The sequence below is a fragment of the Mytilus trossulus genome, chromosome 14 (genome assembly GCF_036588685.1).
Source record: "Mytilus trossulus isolate FHL-02 chromosome 14, PNRI_Mtr1.1.1.hap1, whole genome shotgun sequence".
In the NCBI taxonomy this organism is placed as follows: Eukaryota; Metazoa; Mollusca; class Bivalvia; order Mytilida; family Mytilidae; genus Mytilus; species Mytilus trossulus.
Window position 1 is genome coordinate 31,407,809 of NC_086386.1, and position 23,647 is coordinate 31,431,455.

The 23,647-nt window shown below is 32.4% G+C and overlaps 2 protein-coding genes across 2 annotated transcripts; one reads left to right on the plus strand and one right to left on the minus strand.

The window, feature by feature from the left end:
- Positions 1–260: 260 nt before the first annotated feature.
- Positions 261–8,088, minus strand: LOC134696688 (uncharacterized). The gene is made up of 2 exons (XM_063558608.1): positions 7,998–8,088; positions 261–3,076 (listed from the first exon to the last, which is right to left on the minus strand). Exon 2 carries the CDS (start codon positions 2,943–2,945, stop codon positions 546–548), a length of 2,400 nt encoding a protein of 799 aa, XP_063414678.1. The 5' UTR covers positions 2,946–3,076; positions 7,998–8,088; the 3' UTR covers positions 261–545.
- A 240-nt stretch (positions 8,089–8,328) lies between these two features.
- On the plus strand, positions 8,329–23,189 carry LOC134696136 (uncharacterized). The gene is made up of 7 exons (XM_063557772.1): positions 8,329–9,108; positions 18,205–18,277; positions 18,956–19,041; positions 20,146–20,253; positions 20,864–20,923; positions 21,381–21,461; positions 22,103–23,189. Exons 1-7 carry the CDS (start codon positions 8,998–9,000, stop codon positions 22,343–22,345), a joined length of 762 nt encoding a protein of 253 aa, XP_063413842.1. The 5' UTR covers positions 8,329–8,997; the 3' UTR covers positions 22,346–23,189.
- The last annotated feature ends 458 nt before the right edge of the window (positions 23,190–23,647 follow it).

The following is a 23,647-nucleotide window of genomic DNA, read 5'->3' on the forward strand; positions in this document are numbered from 1 at the left end:
CTTCACTCCGAGGAAAATTTATAAAGGAAAGCTGAAACACATCAAAACGAATGGTATAAAAACTATCATATTCCTTACTTGTTACAAACATTTTTTTGGTAGAAAACGGTGGATTTAAACTGGTTTTATAGCTAGCAAAACCACTCACTTGTATGATAGTCGCATCAATGTCCCTTATATTGACAACGATGTGTGAACCAAACAAACAGATATAATACGTTAACATGTCAAAACAAGGGTACAACAGTAAAATTGTGTTAAAATCTTAATCACTATAAAAACAAACAAATATGTAACAAAGAAGCACAAAAAAACATAAAGCTAAAGCACGTTATCAAAATGAAAGGAGCTAGTAAAAAAATATACAATATGTCTATCTAAATGTATGTTTATGCACTGCACGTTTTATAAGTTCCCTTACTTATCAATTATAACAATACAAAAATATCCTCAAGACAAAATACCCGGTCATTTTTTTTATAATTAATTTGATCAATTTAAATCTAGGCATTGTTTACGGTTAATACTAATATACATGCATATCGTCATAAGTCTGATCCTGTTTTTAAAAGTTCTTTCAGACAATCAAGAAGAATTTTGTATTCGTGGTCTAAATACATCACTTCACTTCCTTCAATCAGCAACAAATTTCGTCGTGGATAGAAAAATGATAGTAATTCAGAATCATAAATACATTTTTCTAGATTAGATATTATTTTGTTTGCCCAGTCTAAAGACACCTCTTTCTCGATATTTTGATTGGATAATGTCTCATCGTTAGAAAGTTCTGCCTTTTCTAGTTCGTGCAAAAAACATGTTTTCAGTTTGTACGTTGTTATTACATCAAAATTCTCTTCATTTTCAGAATCAACAATTTTTGGAAAATAGTTCGACGAAAGCAATGCTTTCAGCAAAATGTAACCTTTCGTTACAGCACGCGGACAGTTCCGAATTATCACTTGCTCCCAATCCCCAAATGATATCCTGAAATATTTTTCGTGATTTGGTACAAAATTTTGGTCGGGGGTTTTCATTACCACTGACACGGAACTTTCTTTTTTCAGTTTATTAAGAAGCACAGAATCTGTCCGTATGTCCTTTGGTGTCCAATTCTTAATAATAATTTCTGGTACTATATCAACGCTTATAGAAGCTAGTTTTACTGTTGGACCCACATAGTGGAAAGTAAGGCACGATAAAGTCCCTTGAGCACTGTTTAACATGCCCTCAATATAAAGACTTCTTATAGCAGTATTCGAATTCTCTTTGAAAAGCTTTATAATGCCTTCATTTATTGTGGAGTACAGGGCACAGTTAATCTTTGCACTATCAAGGAATCCATCAGCTGTGAGAAATTTAGAAAAAATATCTCGGTCACATTCATGTTTAAGCTTGAGCATTATTACTTCACTTGAATTTAAAGCGCATTCAGTCGGTATAAAATGTTGCTGGAAGTTGACCAGGCTAAATAAATAGTCGAACTCGTCTTGTATATTGACCTTTGTGCCCTCGTACTTACTTCCAGCTAAGCGTATTTCACATTTCAGAAGTGGGTAAGTTCTCTCCACATAGGCCGAAAGCCATTTTATTACAGTTTCAATTGCAATACCTATTGTTTGGTTCTCCGGAATATCATAGTACATCCCCATGTAAGGCGAATCTAAAACTATAGTGACGAACTTGCTTAATGAATCTTTGTGTAATTTTAAATGCTTCTTCCATTCTGTAAGATCAATTTTTCCATCGATTTTATCTATAAAGCTTACCCAAGGACATTCTTCAAATACATCAGTTCCATGAAACTCAGTTTCAATATCATCTATCATTGTGACATATCTTGATTCCGATATACTCCTTGTCGTAATCATTTTTAAATGGTCATATCTTAACAGCTCTGCAAATTCTAAAGGACTGTATCCATTTAAATCACAAATGTTTGTATCGGCACCATTCTCTAACAGACATTTAATCACTGTTTGTTCTCTAAACCATATGGCCCAATGCAGTGGTGTTGAACCAAAGCTGTCTCTTGAATTAAGAATATCTTTGTTATTGCAATTTGCAATAATTGATGGCCCTATCATATATCTCAAACAAGACCTGTGCAAACTGTGTTCACCTGTCTTTGATGTTTTAGATATTTGCCCGCCGAGTGAAAGTATTTTATCAACGACTTTAACATTTTGTATTAAGACAGCCAAATGCAAAGGAGTAAGGGAAAACATATCTTCTCCATTTATGTCGACTCCACATTTCGATAAAATTTCAACACAAGCTGGAATAATCTGATCATGTAGAGACTGAGAAAAATCACTGGGTTTCTTAAGAACAACACTGTGAATCATGTTTCGTTCACAATTATCTACGTCATCAATTCGTGCCCCATGACTTACAAATGTTTCAATTACACCCGAGTGACGCAGATCGTCATCATACATTGCATGGTGCAGTGGTGCTTTACCTGTCGCGTCCTTTTCGTTAATGTGCGCTCCTTTCTGCAAAAGCAATTCAAACGATCTTGAAAATTCACTATAATCAGCACTTGCTGCTAGATAATGCAAAGGCGTCTGGCCATCATTATTTTTTCGGTTTACATCTGACCCTTGTTCAATGAAATACAACATCGAATCATAGCAAGCACATGATGCTACAACATGTAACGGGGTATCTCCATCGTCGTCAGTCCCATGTAACAGTTGCAAAAATGTTGTTTTATTTTTTCGGTGCAGTCTCCTGATGTAATCATTGCAAAAATGATTAGTTTCGTCAAATCCTTCGCTTTGCTCGTCCGGATGTATGTCCATTACCCAGTGCAGCATATTCCCGCCAGTTACAGAAGTTTGGTCCAATAGTGTAACACTTTCCATCAGTTCACAGATTTCTGGATAGGGTAATACACTATCTTGGATTATAAACATCAAAGGAGTTTTATACACTTTATTCATGCGGTTTATATCTCCGCCATATTCTAGAAGTAATCTTATTATTTCTGTGCCGTTTTCTTTGTCCCAAGAAGCGTGAAACAATGGTGTGCATTTGGTCGCCTCGTCTTCCAGATTTGGATCGCCACGATTTTCTAAAAGAAGACGAACAATTTCAGGTCTACTTTGCATAACAGCTAGATGTAGTGTGCTACAAGAATTTCCCTGAACTGTTAGAGAAGGCCGATAATTAGGATCAGCATTTTCTTTTATGAGGGACTTCACCTTTATGATATCATTTGACATAACAGCATTTCTTAATTCCATACTCACATTCGCCATTTTGAAATGTTTCACACTATTAAGTTTTCTATTTTTAAACCAACCTTTATATTAAAGTGGTATTTAATAATTTCCGTGTATATATAATGAGTATTAAAGGAATAATATGCCTCATTCAACCGGATGTATACTTTTATTTTGGAAACACATTATATTTAGTAATATCTTAATCCTGCCTTACCATGCTTACGATGAATATAGATTACTTTCATTTCATTCACATCTAACAAGATATTAAATAAATGTAGTCTGTTATTTTCTATCATCGGTACAGGTTGCACTTTGAAAATACAGCTGTCTCTCAAAACACACCTCTTTTGGGGAGATCTTGAATATTCATAGAAAATTAATTTTGTTTATTATACTGGTTGCCATTTATGCTCTCTGTGTTCCATCTTACAGAGACATAACTTGGGAATGTTACCAGTAAATAAACATGTGCATATTGTTTACATTGAAATCTGTGGTAACCTTTCATTCGAGGTATGGATAGTTAAGAAAATTAGTGTTTGTTTAACTCTGAAAAGTTCAGGGCATATAAACGTTGAAAATATGCCTCACAGCCCTATATTTTGACCTTTGGAAAAAAATGTGGTGCATATTAAAATTCAATTCTAGGATAAGATTTTTTTCAAAACTTCATAGTGAAAGTGGTACCGTATTAGCCGTATAAGGAGTTCCTATGGCAAATTGCATTGTCAATATTTACAGAAATGCAACCTACAATTATGACATCATTCTTAAATATAAATGCATTCACATTATATTTCCGTCAAACCAGCTCGCATTGGAAAAGATGAAAAAGAGAAAAGATATTTTCTTAACCTTTCCTTTTTTCGATTGGCGTTAACTTCGTTAACATCTTTCTTAATGAATGAGTACATTCGGAAATACCTCCCTATTTTAAAAATCAGTCTATATCAGTCATTTCTTATACATATACCAAACCAATTGCAACTAAAACGTTCATATTAAAAACTGGGGGTGATCTCAGGTGCTCCGGAAGGGTAATTAGATCCTGTATGTGGCACTCGTCGTGTTGCTGATGTTCTATACACAACCGATAAATAGTCTTATTCGGTAGGTCACATTCGTTAGAAGGGATCTGGATTGTAGTTACGACATAATGAACATATCCACAAAGATCACCAACTCGTGACGGCGTCCGTAAAATTAACCAAAGAGTTGATTTCAACTTCACTCTTTAGAACTCTTGATTTAATTAATTCCTTGTGTCTAGCTACCCTCTATCAAGGAATTTATGATACTAAATAAAAGCCCGGGAAATCGTATCAAATGGGAGATGTTTACTCCGTATGCAAGTGCTGCTAGAATGTTGCTACATAGAAATGGAAAGTTCACTATTGGGAAGGTGAAATCATATCTTTTGTCGTCTCACAATAAATGTAGTATTATAGGATTTAATTTCCGTCTCATGATAAATGTAGTAACATTTCATCACTGTCTTATGATGAATGTGGTCTTATTTTATTGCCATCTCATTCTCACGATAAATATAGTCACAGTTTGTTCCCGTCTCGTGATAAATGTAATCACATTTCATTCCCATATTTCGATGAATGTAGGTACATTATATTCCCGTTTTTTATTCACATCACAGTGTTTGTCATTTGGTATTACTATAAAATTGATTGTAAGCGTACATAGGACAAAATTTCGGATGACATGCATAGAGATATATCCATCTTCTTTAAAACAAATCTTTATCAAAGACCATGCAATCAACTTATTCAGACACACATATTAAGTGGACTAGCAATTGATTTAATGCTTTGTTAAGGGCATACGATACAGTTTTGATCCTGTATTTACAAGTTCGTGAAAATTTGCTTATAGGCTATTTTTTTACCCGATTGAATCAAATATGTAATAAAAAATATACCTTCATGCGCTTCTTTTTGAGTAAAATGAGGTCGAAATTTTGTATATTTGCTTAAAATTCAGATTTGTGGCCGTAATTTCTTTTTTGAAAGAAACACATAACTTTTTTTAAACACAAATTGTTTTTTGTTAAGTAATCGGTAATTTCTGTATTTTATAAGTATCCTTAAAAAAATGCGTTTTTTATTCAGAAATAACTCATATTTATCAAATGTAAATTACGTCATTTTTTGCTGCATGTTTATCAAAATTAAAAAAAATCCTCTATTTACAGTTTTATGAAATTTTGGTCACATAATCTCCCTGTTAAATGAAACAAATTGCTGTTTTGAAAAAGAGGGGCCCAGGAACTTGCATCTTTTCCCGATATGTGGCAGTTTGACGTCGCGAAAATAACATTTTACGTTAGCAACGTCATAACCTCCCCTGTAACTGTATCGTATGCCCTTAAGTGGACTAGCAATTGATTTAATGCTTTGTTAAGGGTACAGGATGAGGAATTTTAAAAATGATTAACTTTGAACAAGACAGTATCAAGGGTAGTCTACAATACAAAATGCTATAATTAAATGTACAAAAGTAAAATTTGCAATGCGAATAGTTATTAAAGGTACCAGGATTATAATTTAGTACACCAGACGCGCGTTTCGTCTACATAAGACTCATCAGTGACGCTCATATCAAAATATTTATATAGCCAAACAAGTTTAAAGTTGAAGAGCATTGGGTCCAAAATTTCCAAAAAGTTGTGGCAAATACGGCTAAGGTAATCTATGCCTGGGATAAGAAAATCCTTAGTTTTTCGAAAAATTCAAAGTTTTGTAAACAGGAAATTTGTAAAATGACCACATTATCGATATTCATGTCAACACCGAAATGTTGACTACTGGGCTGGTGATACCCTCGGGGACAAAACGTCCAACAGCAGTGGCATCAAGGTACCAGGATTATAATTAAGTACGTCAGACGCGCTTTTCTTCTTCATGGACTCCTTGGATAAAATAAATATGAAGCTACATGATACCCCCCCCCCCCAAAAAAAAAAACAAAAAAAAAACAAACAACCAACCAACCCTTATCCCAACCTCCAGGGATATCAATATGGTCGTGCAAAATAGATGACAGATTATTTTTTTCTTTTCGAATTATCATCATTTCATTTGTCCTTGTAACTATTGTGTTGGAGCTGAAAGCATGATAATTTCCAAACCCATCCTTTCCATGGTAAGTGCTGCTCTTAGCGATGAATGTCGGATTTTAAGACTTATTAAATCATCAACAGAACTGCTGCTGACGAAGCCACAGAACACCCACGTTATTAATCTATTGTATTTTATTTCAGTGCATGCTATATTAAGACAAACGAATAGTCGAGGGATTTCATTTTGTTTATTTATGATGACTAGTTTTCAGTATAACAACACATACTAATCCGTCTAAACGTAAAATTAGACTTATTTGACAGCTAAGTTTGTTGATTTCAAACATATCTTAGGCGTTCTTTTACAACAAAAACAATAAATTTCGATTTGAATTAAAAAACGTGAACTATAACGAACAAAAAGGGATTATATTCCGATCTTAATGAGTTGTTTCATGCAACGTTGATATACAAATGTAGATATTGGGTTTCATATTCACACGTAAAACATATATTTGTACATAAACATTGATGCATAAATAACATCATCAGTCTATAGCTTGGTCTTGTTCTGTCGGTTCTTGTTCGGTCGGTTTGTGCGAATGCTTTCATTTTAAAGTATTTTCAAAATCGAAACTTTAATTTCAGATTGTGTGTTCTTCCAAAAAGGTTCAGTTACTTACCTCAAATATTGCTACGCATACTACCGCTACATATAATAATTAATAAACATAACCGTTTGTTTATAAATATAAACACAGAAGATACCAAGTGACAATCGAAATTCATAAGTCAAAAAAAGTTTTTAAAAAAAATATGGCAAAAAACGAAATGACTAGAGGAGAAACAGAACACGAACACAGAAAACTAGAATCTACTCAAAACTTGGGTGACCTCATATGCTCTAGTAGGGAAGTCATCCGTCTTAGTAGTGTATTGGTATTTTAAATATAAGCGCATTAAGCATTTGACATTCTGAAAACATTTTGTATTCATTTTTCCGCCACATTATAAGGCTGGGGAATAATGGCTGCAATATATTCTTCTCTCTAGTGCTTTGCAACATTTGCTTATGAAGTTTGAAATTTTACTATGAGTGTTTTGTACATAAGGTTAACAATGGGGTGGATTTTTCGTGAATTTCCCGCGTTGGTGGTTTTTCTCATAGAAAAACATGGATTAAACATATCTACAAAGGGGAACAACATCTTGTATGCGCAAATCCTCGACTAGCGATAAAATTTTATTGAATCTTTTGTCGCATTACTTTCTAACCAAAATTTGGTAAACGTTGTGTCGCGTTTGTTGTTGTTTTCTAAACGCTGCAAAAGTAGAAATCAAATACATCGTTTAATAAGTCTTTACTGACCCTGTTTGAACTTTCAATAATGCATGTACTTAGAAAGAAATGTACTCTTTATTTAGACCTTTTGAATCTTCTGTTTTCGAGAGTTACTGTTGAGTTGTTTGATTTTCGTTGGCATATCTACTGTGGGCACACATATTGCATGCACATTTTCTCTTTAATTCCATTAAATATTATATCTTTTAACATAATCAGAATGCTTATAATAAAATTATTCCTTCTTTCTTAGGAAGAACATACATATATAATAGTGAAATGTATTGTGCATATAATACATATTGTATTATAATTAAAGGCTGTGAAAATAAAACAATTTGAAATATACCATTCTAAGCCGTGTGTACATGTAAGTGTTTGATTTCCTCTGCACATGTTAACAAATCCAGTTATAATTCCCACACTAAGATTAACCTTTCTAACATTCTAGGAAATATATGTCTCTCATTTTTCCATAAAGTCTTTAAATTAACAAAAAGAAAAGTTAAATTTCTTTCAGGACATAGGTAAATATAATTAAAGTAAAAATGTCAATACAAATTTTGAGTGACATCATAAATGGTAATGACTAATTTTTCCAGTGTGTCATTTATAATTTTCATATCAATAAGTGATTAAATAATAAATAAGTTGTTCCTCCCAGTGGCACGGCATAATTAATCAATGTTGATACAGGTTTTTTAGACACTGTATGGATCTTAAACTGGTTGTAATTACAGATTTACTTGTTCGTTTTCATGTCATGTCAATCGTATATACCTGAACAGGTAATATTGATAAAGATCTATACGTCTTCTCCAGATTGTGTCTCATTTGTAACTTATACATTCAAGACGTGGATTAAATATTTTCGTGGATGACTTTATCTGTTAATGCCCAAAAGAATGCAGTGTTTATGTAAAGGTTTACTATATACTAATCAGGATTTATAAGTTTATAAGCTTAATTGTTCGATCAAGACAGACGTATTGACAAACAATTTGTCTTCGATCAATACTCCGTCTAGCAGAATAATCTTCTTCTTGTGACATTTTGCTTTATTTTCATCCTAATCAAATGTAACTTTGATATCGCCGTTTGCTCAAAGTTATTGACACAAAAAGTGTCGTTAGATGTTCGTTAGAGCGTGTGAAATTCAAACCATTTAAATACCGTAGATTTTTAGTGTATTTGTTCCGACCGTGAGTCAGTGAACCACCGTAGTTTTTTCATTCATACGACGGTTGATCAGACATCTTTAAGTTTGTAGTACACCGTGTGACAAGGATATCTACACAAATATGTACGACTCTTACCTGTGACATAAACATTCTTTTAATATTACCTGTATGTGCAATAAAAGAATAAACGAGGGAGCAGAGAGTATGGCAATAATAAAGACATTTTTGTGTTTTTCAAATACAAGAGTTGGAACATTAATATGTGGATGCTATACTCTGGTACGTATTGTTTTACTACAAAATCTGAGATTTTTTTCGTTACTCTGATTCATACACCAGAGTATTCGTTGTACAAAGGTATGAAACTGTGAAACTTTTCGTAAAATATTTGTATTTTAATGAAGGTAATTGCATTGGTTGTCCGAACATATATAAACATACTTACAAGCAGACAAGGATAAATATATACACTACAGGCTCAAGTTTCAGTATCAGGACCTAATTACTATGACCAAAACCTTTTTTTAAGGGTATTTTTTACCTTTTTAGACTAATTTTTAGGGAGGGTTTCCGCCACCCCTTTTTGACAAGCTATTTGCCCCACACATATATCATGACAAAATCGGCTTTATTTCGTGTGTTCCATCTTGAATGTATTATATTAGTATTCATACAGACATAGATGTTTGCTTTGTTTACAACTACGGTAACCTACAATTGTTTGTCATTTATCATTTGTGCCACTATGTAATTTCAACTGACCTATACTAATTATGATTGGCCCTATAAAACTTGTTTTTCTCTGGCTAAAAACTTGCATGATGGAAAACGTAAACAGGGGAGAGCGAAATCAATCAAAATGTTAACGTCGTGTTAGAGTGTTAAGTTGTAGAAGAAAATAAATGATATAAATTGTGTAGATTATCATAATGAAGAGTCTGTAATTTAGTGGTTGTCGTTTGTTGATGTGTTACATAAATTTTTTTCGTTTATTTTCTGTTCTGTTGGTTTTCCCGTTTGCATGCATGGTTGTACACTAGTAATTTTGGGGTCCTTCATAGATTGTTGCTCGGTGTGAGCCATGGCTCCGTGTTTAAGGCCGTACATTGACCTATAATGGTTTACTTTTATTAATTGTAATTTGGATGGAGAGTTGTCTCTTTGGCACTCACACTACATCTTCTTATATCTATATACTAGTAGTACATTTAATATGGCTGTAAATTTTCTTGTTTGAATTGTTTTACATTTGTCATTTCGGGGCCTTTTATAGCCGACTATGTGGTATGGGCTTTGCTCATTGTTCAGGGCCGTACGGTGAATTATTATAGTTGTTAATTTCTGTGTCATTTGGTCTCTTGAGTAGAGTTGTCTCATTGGCAATCATACCACCTCTTCTTTTTATATAAACAAAGCGAGTTCATTGGTTATTTTTCCGATAACAGTGAAATATTCATTATCTAAATCTAAATCTTTATAGTGCCTTTCACCATTGCATTAACAAGGGATACATGTAGAACTATACCATATCTGTATATAGAAAAGGAACGTCAGTATATTAGGCATATTTCTACTTTTGTGATGGTTATTATCGACTTCCTTTGTCCTAACAATAAACAACTTGTGTATCACTTCATTCAAAGCAAACATTTTCATGTACTAATTTGATCAATGACACTTTTCAATTTGGTAACAATTAATTCCGACAAAAGAATGGTGTGGTCAAATAGCTTCAACCTTAAGGGTATTGGTGTGAAGCCGTCTTGTGACAATGGTCGAGTTATCTGGACATCATTCAACCTCCGGTCAAACAATAATGTCAGAATAGAGAAAATTGAATTTGATCCTATTAACATGAGAAAAATAAATAAAATCCATTTGGAAAGCAATCTTTATCTCAAGCTAAACATGAAAAGATAAAAATTCTTCCTTTTATAACATTCTTTTCGAGGCAGGGTTCAAATATAAGTTTGCTGTCGGGATATTTCAGAGACAGAGAACAAACGGTGATGAAACGTTAAAGAATAAATTGGTGAAAGTGGCTTATTGAGCCTAGATGCAAAATTCTCATTGAATATGCATTACTGTAGATGAATATATTAAGTTAAAAGAAAACAAAGTCTAAAAAACAAACTTTTAGATGCCCTTTTCTGTTCCATTTTATTTTGATTAAATAAAAAGGGTCTATATATATATAAGGAGTTGGTTACCTTTTAGATAAACATGGGAAATGTATTTTGTCAATATGTTGTGTCCTAGGATGAACTGTTAATGTTTAACCTGATAATTTCGTTTCCTTAATAATATATATAAAAAAAGGCTTAATCATCATAAAAATGTTGTTTCTCTGTAAATAATGAGAAATTAATTAATTCTACAAAAAGACATTTCTTGTCACAATACACAGTAAAACATGATATATCTGCAATAAGAAAATGACAACCGTAATTTTCATATTTTGTAATTAATATTTTCCCGTGTAACTTAAATGCAAAAATCTGATGTTAACAACGTGTTACAAAATATTTCATTATCACAAATATCTTATTAACAAAACTATTTTATAACCTTTATCGGCAAATGATATATTGAATGATTTAATAGCAACATATTAAATTTCATAATAATTATACCTCTAATCAACAAATCATTAATATTTCTATTCAAATCAGGTTCGGACGTCAATCGTTAGTTGTAATTTACAAAAGATCTCAGGTGTTTTAATATCGATCCTCGCATACCTAACATTCCAGAGAAATTGACTTTGCATGCAATTTGTAAAATTAGTCATTCGGATTATCGATTTGTATTAATAACGGGTAAATACACAGATGTACTTCAAAGAAATCGTGGTTAGAACAATTTGAAAGTATGGTTGGATTTTAATTGCTTCGTCTTTGGAATGGTATATATAAAAACCAAACCTTAATTGCTCTCCAACAACACAACATACTCAAAGTAATGAAATTTACGAAATTTAATCAGTATAAAATCTGATTTTCTTAGTGCAGAAAATACAAACACCAAGGGGACAATAAAATAATATGACAAAGAGGAATAGGTACATGTAGCGCTATTGCATTACATATAAATGAAAGACAAATATTTTTAAAAAGTTCACACTAAGAGCACACAAAACAGAATTGAACTAAAGATATAGACTTGCAATAACAGAATGACATAGAGGGTTTTTGTATATGTATATGTACAAAATTAACAGAAAAACGCGTGACATACGTGGCTTTATATATATGTTTAAATTTGTTTCAACTGCTACATATTTTTACAATTGCTCGACTGTTTCTACTTTATTCCGAGCAGCTCATATTACAAGTTTCGTTACTTCATACAACGAAATTACAAAGATGCTTATTCAAATGAGAAAATCTCATCAAAACTATTGATCTGAGTACTGACCCAGACAGTATTGACGCATAAGACATGTCAAATATATTCAATCCGAGTATTTACTGTTAGTCAAAGAAGGATCGATTTTGCCTTGAAACCGTCTGGAATTTGATAAAACATGCACTTTTGCTTAATTTCGGTGAAGGATGGTTATGTAGAGCGTTTGAGTGGTAAAAGTACAACATTGAGGCTTGTAATGTCATTGGTAAAATATAATTTTACGTGTTATGATTTCTGATGTCAAAACAAGGCTTACAAATAAAAACTGACTGAATGAAATGAAATTATATTTTCCGTTTATAGAGCTTAGCTTGTCAAAATATATGTAACATGCAGACATATTGCATCCAGCTGATCGATACCAGCAATTTAAGCTGTTACGTATTTGTAGTAGGGGATACTATTTATACACATGATAAAGATTACATTTAATCATTTTTTTAAGCTGGTTAATTTTGGAGTAAAGTTGACTTTTAGACTGAGGACCTTCATTTCAAAAGTTATTCAGGAGGGTTTTTTTTCGAGAAATTCTCACCCCAAAACTCAATTTAGAATAATAGCATCCGATCAAATTTGAAAAAAAGACGTTATGTTTATACCAGAGTTAGCTTAGACTCTGAGTTAGATCCGTATTAAGAAAGACTGATGGGTTAAAGGAGTCTATTTCAAAGTGATTAAGATAGCTCAAACATGTATCAACATTGTCTCACACCTTCTGTTTCAGTGTTAATAATCTGTCTGAAGATAGTCTGTTTGATCTAGTGAAATCTCAACAAATAGATTAGGCTTTGTCACTCTGTGTACGTTGATAACATACTTTTATGACACAAGGCGACATTATCCATTGGTACTGTTTGTTTTTTTAAATAGCCAGTAATTGACCGTAAGAAGATTCACATATTTTATTAAAACACCACGGGGTTTGACCACGACTGGAGGGCTATTACTCATTGAATCAATAAAGTTGTTATATTTCCTAAATTAATATTTATGTAATTACATGATTATAAAGCCAGTATCTACCCGAGGACATGTGTGCTAATATGTGTCCATAGTTGATAGACTTGTTAAAAGGGCAATAAATACAATAACACTAGAATAAATGTCTCCTTTTCTCTTTGATTTTAAAATTGACAAATTTTGACAAGGTACTTGTTTGTTCTGAACACCTCTGGGGTGTTAATGATATTGTGAATGTACATAATTACGTATATGTACACTTTACACAGTGTATATCAGCACACAATTTGTTCACCATATGAACCACTTCATCCACCCCATTAAAAAGTTCACCCACGAGATGCATATAGACTCAATCACTTGTACCAAAACACAAATAGTTAGACACTCAGAATTGCACTCATTATTGTTATTATTTGATAAAAAATAAAATCGAAGAAAGCGACCACCTAATATGTGTTGCATGAAAGTTCAGAGACTGTGTATAAGTTAGTTGGAAATACAGTGTAAGAAGCATATATATATTGACGAAAACTTAATTGAAAAAAAATTTGCATACTCGTTTTGTATGCCTTATTAGACTTGATATTCCCATGATATTTAAAGTAGAGTTTAATGAAAAGATGGCTAAAATGTTCCTTGTAAATTTTTATTAGGTGTCTGTATAATGTGAGAATTTATTTTTTAATTTAAACCAAAAATTAATTCTCCAAAGACCTATAGTCGTTAAATTGTCCCACCCAAAATGAAGGTACTTAACTTTTAAGTATTAAAACTCAAAGGGTAAATGGTATTCATGTATTTTAAGATTCAATAGTTTAAATGTATTGTCACTGAATCATTATAAAGAAGGAATTTTATATTGCATGTCTTAAATTGAGGGCCATTGAAACTTTTTTTAAAAAGGTTAGTTTCGATGTCCATGTTTTTTCAGTTCTCGATTGAGGAAAGATCAGATTATGAATAGACAGGTCATGATTAGTTGCATTGCTGCACCTTTAAAATAATTTGTTTCAAATCATTAGAAAATATCTAAATGTTATGAAAAGTCTTAAATATTTAATTTACTCAGTGTCACGAAACGTCACAGGAAAAAATAAAATATCTCCTATACTAAAATGTCACAAATGGGCGTAGTTGGGGTTTGTGCACGGCAATCATATCAAAAAGGGAGATGTCAGTATTTGTTTTATTTGTTGTTAATTATTTTTTGCGGGTAGGGGAGTGGGAGGGGGTCACGGCCTAGTCTTGATTTCCACTGGGGTGAATATTTCAATCCATTTTACTGCAGTGCTAAACTCAACCTTACAACTTGATACAGGATCAGACGCTATTTCATTCGTAAATGCTGGTACATATTCTTGTAAACGTTATTTGGAAATAATTTAATTTTGGATGTAACGCGTCTTCTGATTGGCTGACGTTATTTTGTTATGAGTCCATAGACATAATTTAATCATGTGACCTTGACGTCATCAACGGTTTTTTTCATAGTTTTCTACGGTTTAAAATGAAGTTTAGAATTAAATTATAAGAAATGACTGTTATATTTTTTCTGTCTATTCGAAATATCATAAAAAAAGGTGGTGCACACTGTTAAATAAACCGCTACAGGCGTTATTCAGTGTGCACCACATTTTTTATGTTATTTCTTCATAGACAGAAAAAATATTACAGTCATTCTTTAAATGAATTCCGACATGAAGCTTATAGACGAAAGTCTATTTGAACTTTTTTTTTAGGGATTTTTTTTTTTATAAATACAAAAATGACAGCAGTTTTCTTTTAAAAATCAAAAAATGAAACTTGTTTTTTTTTCTATTTGCGGGTAAAAATGTTTCTATAAGTTTTTAAGAATCGTTGTGTTGCTCGTTGATTTCACCAAGCTTCTATTTATTCACACTCATTTGCTTCTGAAAATATTGTTTATACATCGAACTTTTCATATCTTAAAATACTGAAATAAGAAATACAGTGTAAATGTTTATACTAGGTAACAAAGAATATTTTCAGCTGAATCAAAACGGAAATAAAGTATTTAGATGCCTCATTAAAATTTACACGAACACAAAAGATAAAATGATATGATCCTTGGTAACTGTAGGCTGATACGATGGTATTTACTGATACGAGGACTGATATAAAAATGCCTTATGGTAACGATCTACATAATCACTATCTTACCACAGTGTGTATGAAAAGAAACTTTTAAAGATATATTGTCTTTTGTACTTTTAACATTTGCATGCCGTCTGTGGATTGTTAACTGGCAACCTATACTGTGCTTTTGAAGATCGTTGTATATTTGTCCTTCTAACATTTGCCGTCTGTGAATTGTTAACTGGCAACCTATACTGTGCTTTTGAAGATCGTTGTATATTTGTCCTTCTAACATTTGCCGTCTGTGAATTGTTAACTAATAACCTATACTGTGCTTTTGAAGATCGTTGTATATTTGTCCTTCTAACATTTGCCGTCTGTGAATTGTTAACTGGCAACCTATACTGTGCTTTTGAAGATCGTTGTATATTTGTCCTTCTAACATTTGCCGTCTGTGAATTGTTAACTGGTAACCTATACTGTGCTTTTGAAGATCGTTGTATATTTGTCCTTCTAACATTTGCCGTCTGTGAATTGTTAACTGGTAACCTATACTGTGCTTTTGAAGATCGTTGTATATTTGTCCTTATAACATTTGCCGTCTGTGAATTGTTAACTGGCAACCTATACTGTGCTTTTGAAGATCGTTGTATATTTGTCCTTCTAACATTTGCCGTCTGTGAATTGTTAACTGGCAACCTATACTGTGCTTTTGAAGATTGTTGTATATTTGTCCTTCTAACATTTGCCGTCTGTGAATTGTTAACTGGCAACCTATACTGTACTTTTGGAGATCGTTGTATATTTGTCCTTCTATCATATGCTGACTATGAATTTTTAACTGGCAACCTATACTGTGCTTTTGAAGATCGTTGTATATTTGTCCTTCTAACATTTGCCGTCTGTGAATTGTTAACTGGTAACCTATACTGTGCTTTTGAAGATCGTTGTATATTTGTCCTTCTAACATTTGCCGTCTGTGAATTGTTAACTGGCAACCTATACTGTGCTTTTGAAGATCGTTGTATATTTGTCCTTCTAACATTTGCCGTCTGTGAATTGTTAACTGGCAACCTATACTGTACTTTTGGAGATCGTTGTATATTTGTCCTTCTATCATATGCTGTCTATGAATTTTTAACTGGCAACCTATACTGTGCTTTTGAAGATCGTTGTATATTTGTCCTTCTAACATTTGCCGTCTGTGAATTGTTAACTGGTATCCTATACTGTGCTTTTGAAGATCGTTGTATATTTGTCCTTCTAACATTTGCCGTCTGTGAATTGTTAACTGGCAACCTATACTGTGCTTTTGAAGATCGTTGTATATTTGTCCTTCTAACATTTGCCGTCTGTGAATTGTTAACTGGTAACCTATACTGTGCTTTTGAAGATCGTTGTATATTTGTCCTTCTAACATTTGCCGTCTGTGAATTGTTAACTGGCAACCTATACTGTACTTTTGGAGATCGTTGTATATTTGTCCTTCTATCATATGCTGTCTATGAATTTTTAACTGGCAACCTATACTGTGCTTTTGAAGATCGTTGTATATTTGTCCTTCTAACATTTGCCGTCTGTGAATTGTTAACTGGTATCCTATACTGTGCTTTTGAAGATCGTTGTATATTTGTCCTTCTAACATTTGCCGTCTGTGAATTGTTAACTGGCAACCTATACTGTGCTTTTGAAGATCGTTGTATATTTGTCCTTCTAACATTTGCCGTCTGTGAATTGTTAACTGGTAACCTATACTGTGCTTTTGAAGATCGTTGTATATTTGTCCTTCTAACATTTGCCGTCTGTGAATTGTTAACTGGCAACCTATACTGTGCTTTTGAAGATCGTTGTATATTTGTCCTTCTAACATTTGCCGTCTGTGAATTGTTAACTGGTAACCTATACTGTGCTTTTGAAGATCGTTGTATATTTGTCCTTCTAACATTTGCCGTCTGTGAATTGTTAACTGGCAACCTATACTGTGCTTTTGAAGATCGTTGTATATTTGTCCTTCTAACATTTGCCGTCTGTGAATTGTTAACTGGTAACCTATACTGTGCTTTTGAAGATCGTTGTATATTTGTCCTTCTAACATTTGCCGTATGTGAATTGTTAACTGGTAACCTATAGTGTGCTTTTGAAGATCGTTGTATATTTGTCCTTCTAACATTTGCCGTCTGTGAATTGTTAACTGGCAACCTATACTGTGCTTTTGAAGATCGTTGTATATTTGTCCTTCTAACATTTGCCGTCTGTGAATTGTTAACTGGTAACCTATACTGTGCTTTTGAAGATCGTTGTATATTTGTCCTTCTAACATTTGCCGTCTGTGAATTGTTAACTGGCAACCTATACTGTGCTTTTGAAGATCGTTGTATATTTGTCCTTCTAACATTTGCCGTCTGTGAATTGTTAACTGGTAACCTATACTGTGCTTTTGAAGATCGTTGTATATTTGTCCTTCTAACATTTGCCGTCTGTGAATTGTTAACTGGCAACCTATACTGTACTTTTGGAGATCGTTGTATATTTGTCCTTCTATCATATGCTGTCTATGAACTTTTAACACGCAACATTTACTGTACTTTTGAAAATCGTTACATACATTGCCGTCTGTGAATTGTCAACTGGTTACATTTACAGTAATTTCTAAGGTCTTTTGTCTCTTTGTTCTTTTGACATTTGCAGTAATTGAGTTGTCGACTGGCAACATTTAAATACATGTATATAGTTCTTTGAAAGGTCTTTGCATGTCTCATTGTAGTTATAACATTTGCCAACTGTAAATTGTCAACTGGCAACATTAACATTCCTTCTTTCGATCGATAAAGGGCATAACTTTCTTTTTTATAACATTTAGAGAATTTGATATCATAATTTTAGATATTCCACAATCCTATTTTTCAGATTGTCTCCCTTGTGTGCCTTGTATTTTACCTTTTCCGGTACGTTGGTTACCAGTTAATACAGGATTCCCCAGGTAAGATGCGATATTGTATTTGAAGTGTATGCTTAAAAGTATAAAGTATAATGAATTATCATTCCACAAAACCCCAAAAGCGAAAACAAACAGGGTTTCAGTTCTTTTGACCGAGCACCTGTTTTTTTACATCTTTAATTATTTAAATTGACCAATTAGAATAATTACAATAAAGCATACATGCTAGTTTACAGGCACACATTTCAAAAGAACATGGAATGCATTTCTACATGGAACAAAACAATCCCCCCCCCCCCCCCCCGGATAAAAAAGATTTCAAAGTGAACAGATCTACAATGTATAATTGACAAACGATCAAATGTAGAATTTCGGACTTTGATCAGATTGACTTAAACTTATCTAGTATTCATCTATATTTCTTGAACCTAGTATGATTAAAAGGAGATGGGGGATTCGTTTTAATATTAAAGACAGTATCGCAATAAAACACAAGAGACACCAATGGGCAAACTTACGACCTTCAACTACAATAACAACAACAACAAAAAAAAACAACAAAAAAACAGAACTTGTTTCTATAGAAAATGCCAAGCTCTACATTTGAATTAACAATTAAATATTATATAATACAGTATGCAAATTAAAGTAAAGAAATCATTAGAAATTTATTGCAGTATCTTACATACAAGAATTATAAAAATCATTTTATGTTTACAGAATATAAAGGGATAGTATATGCTGGTTTTGTGTTGTATGGTTTAATGATAACCACTTCTCTAGTCCTTATACCCGGTGTTCAGTTGGTAAGTTTAATTTTGATAAAAATATGGTTAATCGGAAGTTTTATTTTTATTCAATAAACATATATCCAGACCATATGAGTATACACGTATGTTCCAGTACGAGCTGACCACACATGTTATTAGAATCATATTCAAAACAGTGTGGTCCTGGCCATTGATTGACGATCTAAATTATCCCATTGACTGGGACAGATTAGATGAACGTTTGTCTGTTACGACCATTGCTCACTTCTTACTTATTATAGAATTTAAACTGTGGGGTCACCAAAGGTTCTTAACGCCTCTAATAGTAAAAGAATTCGTAAAAAATATTCAGGAATAACCTTTATATTTTGATTTATATTATTGATATAAATCAACACATTGTATTATTCCGGATTCGTTTTTCGAATTGCTTTATTTTAGGTGTTGAGAACCTTTGGTGACCCCACAGATTCAGTGTCTTTAACAAGTACACAGTGAGCAGTGGTTGTTACCGACAAACGTCCACCTAATCTGTCCCAGTCAATGGGATAATTTAGGTCGTTAATCAATGGCCAGGACCACACTGTTTTGAATATGATTCAATATGGGTTAAATTTAAACAAATATTTATCACAATCTTTATTTTTAGTTTACGAATTGTTATTATTTCAATTAATTGAATAAAATGAACAAACGAACAATTGAAATTAAATATTTTTTTAATTGTATATATCTGAATCCTAGTATTTTCGCACTCTAGTATTTAATACTCATACGGTCTGGAACATATACACATTTCTTTTTAATCTATAAATGTTTTTGGAGAATCATTTATTATTTTTTTACTGCATAAGACAATCTCTGACACTTTTTCACGATTTAATTCACTACTGTATGGGTGTTTAACGACATTGACTATATACTAATGACGGTCTCGCAGTGTCTGTGATTATAATTGTATTTCAAGCATTTACACAGCAAGATCAAAACTTTGTTAAATGAGGGTTTCTTTGGTAATTTTCAACAAAAACGAGATAACACAAGGTGCACACATGTCTTAAGATTATCGATCGTTAAATGAAAATTCAATACAATTTAAGTATATCTATTATATATGTTATGTTTTTTCTCTATTTTCAGGACAAACGATATTTATTGTTGCCATGGATATATATGTTAATTTTAAATGTTTTATATGAAACTGGTTCTGTGGCCTTACTCACTACAGTACACATGGAGAGAGAAAAGGTAAAAATTCATCCCATAAAGTGAAATATTGTTGTTTATTTAGCATTGCTCATTATAGTATAATATACAAATTAAACCTCGTAATGTAAAAATATATAAGAAGATGTGGTATGAGTGCTTATAAGACATTCCTCCATCCATCTCCATCCATCTAAACATTTATATCATATGCTTCACAAAATGTTGTTTGTTTACGTAATTCTTGAGCTCTTCTTTTCAACCATAAATACGCTCATTCAGATTTTTGAGCGCACAAAATGCGCCTTGACAGAAAAAATAAACAACGTAAAGTCAAACACTACATTGTAACAGAAAGACTGAGCTACACGAAACCAAAAAGGAGGAAGTTATACGATAATCTAATTCTACACACCATGATCTTAAAACAAAATGTTTTAAAAAAATTACGAAATATACGTATGTAATACAGTATCCAGATGTTAAAATTACATGTAATTTGATTTTTTTCTCCAATAACACATTTCATGCAACAGATGTTTATGCAAAGCTCGCCTTAAGAGAGATTAATATGATATAAGAATTAAGATGAAATTGATATTTTATTCGCTGATTTGCATTATTTATCTATAAGTACATTTTTTACTTTCAGACGCTCCATGCGTGGGAAATAATATGGGTTTTCTTTTACTGTTTTAAACTTATAGCAAACGTAAGTGTACAACTTAAAGCACTCATCTAAAATGAATTAGTGACAATGGTAGCAATTACATTAAAAAAAGACCTACATGTATTCAGTTGGGTCAAATCTTACGAAAAATATGAAATTATTAACGATTGAAACAGATTAAATTACCACCTTTATGTGTTACCTTTGCATAAGGTTGATACCACAAACAAATAAACAAATTATAATGTCCTAGTTTACTATACAACAGTGAAAAAAAACCATTGGCAAGCAATACATTTTCCATCCTGTGCATTGCTAATTAAAAACGTATGCGATTTTCTAGAAATAGTATAGATATATACATGTAGATACTCAAATATGATATGAAAATAGATAACGTTTGAAACGTTTACTGGCTCACATTAATAATCTATCAATTGTATCTTTAAAAATGATAGAACTTCTGGTATATATCTGACTATTTTTTTTAATTTTTTAGTGTTATTGTTTTGCCTGTGTTGTCTCACAATACCAAGAGCTTTCAGAAGGAAGAGGAACATATGAATACCTATACAAGCCAGTAAGTTTTATCAGTTTCTTCCTTTAAAAGCTCATGGTAGGATATTAGGATAAACAAGACTCAGTGTACTGCATACATGTTCACTAATGAGAAATGCTGCGTAATTGATAAGCAGGCAACAATATGTCAAACATATAAACAAAATAAATTAAAAAAAACACACATTTTCGTAATAGTAAAAGTTCAAAGATAAGTTAATATTGATATTAAAAGACCTCCGAACAAAAAGGGGTGTTCAGATCCCCGAGCCCGAAGAGCAGGTTTGTAATACCAGATAGATAAAAAAATAGACGGAGGAACTTAAACTAAGTATACCAGTAAGATACACTCATGTGCACCCAGTAAGGATTAGTAGCCTTTAAAATGCGGTTTAGTTGTGTGGAAGCATACAGAACCAACATATTGCTTTTGTATAAGATGGACCTATCAAAGACAAAACAAAACATCGATATGTGTATTTTCTTTTCTGGTGGTTTTTCTGATAGTTTATTCTATTCTCAATATTCAAAGACCTGACATTAGCTACACCTCGAACAGATTCATTACTTGATTTGCAATATTAAATAGTATATCATTACATGTTTGATTTCTTTACACAATTTGTTTCCATTTATAGTTAAAATTTGATTTTGATTTTGTAGAGAACACATCGGTCTCACAGATGTCGACAAGATTTTTCAGTTGAAACATTTGAACTGCCATTCGGATATCACTTGCCTCCTTATACAGAAAGTGATCCGAATAAAGAACTAAATCCACCAAATTATGAACAAATATATCCTCAACCCAAAGAGGAACCAATATCAAATCATTCACATACATTTAATGTGCAATCAAGCAATAACAATTGTTATCAAGTAACGGTGGATATTGTGTGGATATGAATATATTGTATGGATATAATGTGGATATAACTTAAATCAAGTCCAAGTGGATCTTTGGATAACTTGAAGTTTGTGCTGTTCGGAAGAAGGTTGCAATAAGCATGAAAGACAGACGCAAATTTTGAAGATGAGTGCTACATATACGTCGTCAAAACAATGTAGCTTCATTGTGATAAAGGGAGGCTGTACCATCTGGTTCACTACTCAAGCCTTGTGGTATATGTATACAGAAACTGACCACAGGCAACACAAGAATGGATATACTACCTACCGAGCAATTACAAAAAGTTGGCTTATATTTTGAAGATATCAATGCCTCTTATTGCCTGTCCCGAAAAATGTGATACAACTCAGAGAAATAGAGTAAATGAGTTATAACTTATTATCAAGATGTGATCCGAATGTGTGACAAAAATCTGTGCATATACGACTGTTTCTAGTCAAAATTATTGTTAAACATTTTGTTTTTTTATAATTTAAATGATGATGATGCTGCATTCTTGAACTGGCTAAACAATGCTCAGAAATGTTTTCTGAAAGTGCTTTAATGAAGACTCAGGGAATAAGTGTTATAATCTAGAGATTGTTCTTCTAACACTGATTTGTAAAGGTTGTAAACAATTTGTGTACCAATAAAATAGATGACTGTCTTTATAAACAGTAATGCATTGTCAAAAGCATAATTGATTTTTAAGAAGATTCTGTACTATTGTGCACACTTGAAGAAAACCCGAAGAAACAATATCTGCCAGTTAAAGAACATTACTGGTGCCAATCTCAAGAATTCATTTTACAATGAATTCTTTCTTCAGTTGATGAAATAATAAAAAAGAATCAAAATATATTTGTTTGCATAAATTTTATAAACCCAAATCCAACTTAAAAGGTTATTTCTAGGAGTATTTGAGTCTCAAAGTTTGCTGCCATGGAAACTAGAAATGTGTAGTTCTTAACAGAACAACCAAAATCCATTCCATGTTACTTTTCATTAGATATAAGAGACTTCGCTTTTATTTATTACATTTGTGTAACTAAAACAAAACAATTGTCCGTCCTAGTGTATAGTTGCTTGATTTCTTTTTTATGAACCTCTAGTGCAAATATATAATAGAAGTTTTTTTTTTACTATTACTTTAAAAGCTTACTATATAATATTAGTTTTGCTTATTGCGAAACACTTGAAGAACTGTAGTTGATTTCATCATTATCAGATGATATTTGGTGAATTTTAATCTGATCGCATTGCCTGTACGTACGACATCTTAGTTTAGTTGACGAACACAGCTTAAGTAGTTTTTGTAT

Excerpts from the sequence above, each read along its gene's own strand:
- LOC134696688 (XM_063558608.1), bottom strand. The coding sequence starts at position 2,945 with ATGAATAAAGTGTATAAAACTCCTTTGATGTTTATAATCCAAGATAGT.
- LOC134696136 (XM_063557772.1), top strand. The coding sequence starts at position 8,998 with ATGTGCAATAAAAGAATAAACGAGGGAGCAGAGAGTATGGCAATAATA. Across the intron at positions 20,254-20,863 it reads TACACATGGAGAGAGAAAAG|ACGCTCCATGCGTGGGAAAT; the intron begins GTAAAAATTCAT and ends TTTTACTTTCAG. Across the intron at positions 20,924-21,380 it reads GTTTTAAACTTATAGCAAAC|TGTTATTGTTTTGCCTGTGT; the intron begins GTAAGTGTACAA and ends TTAATTTTTTAG.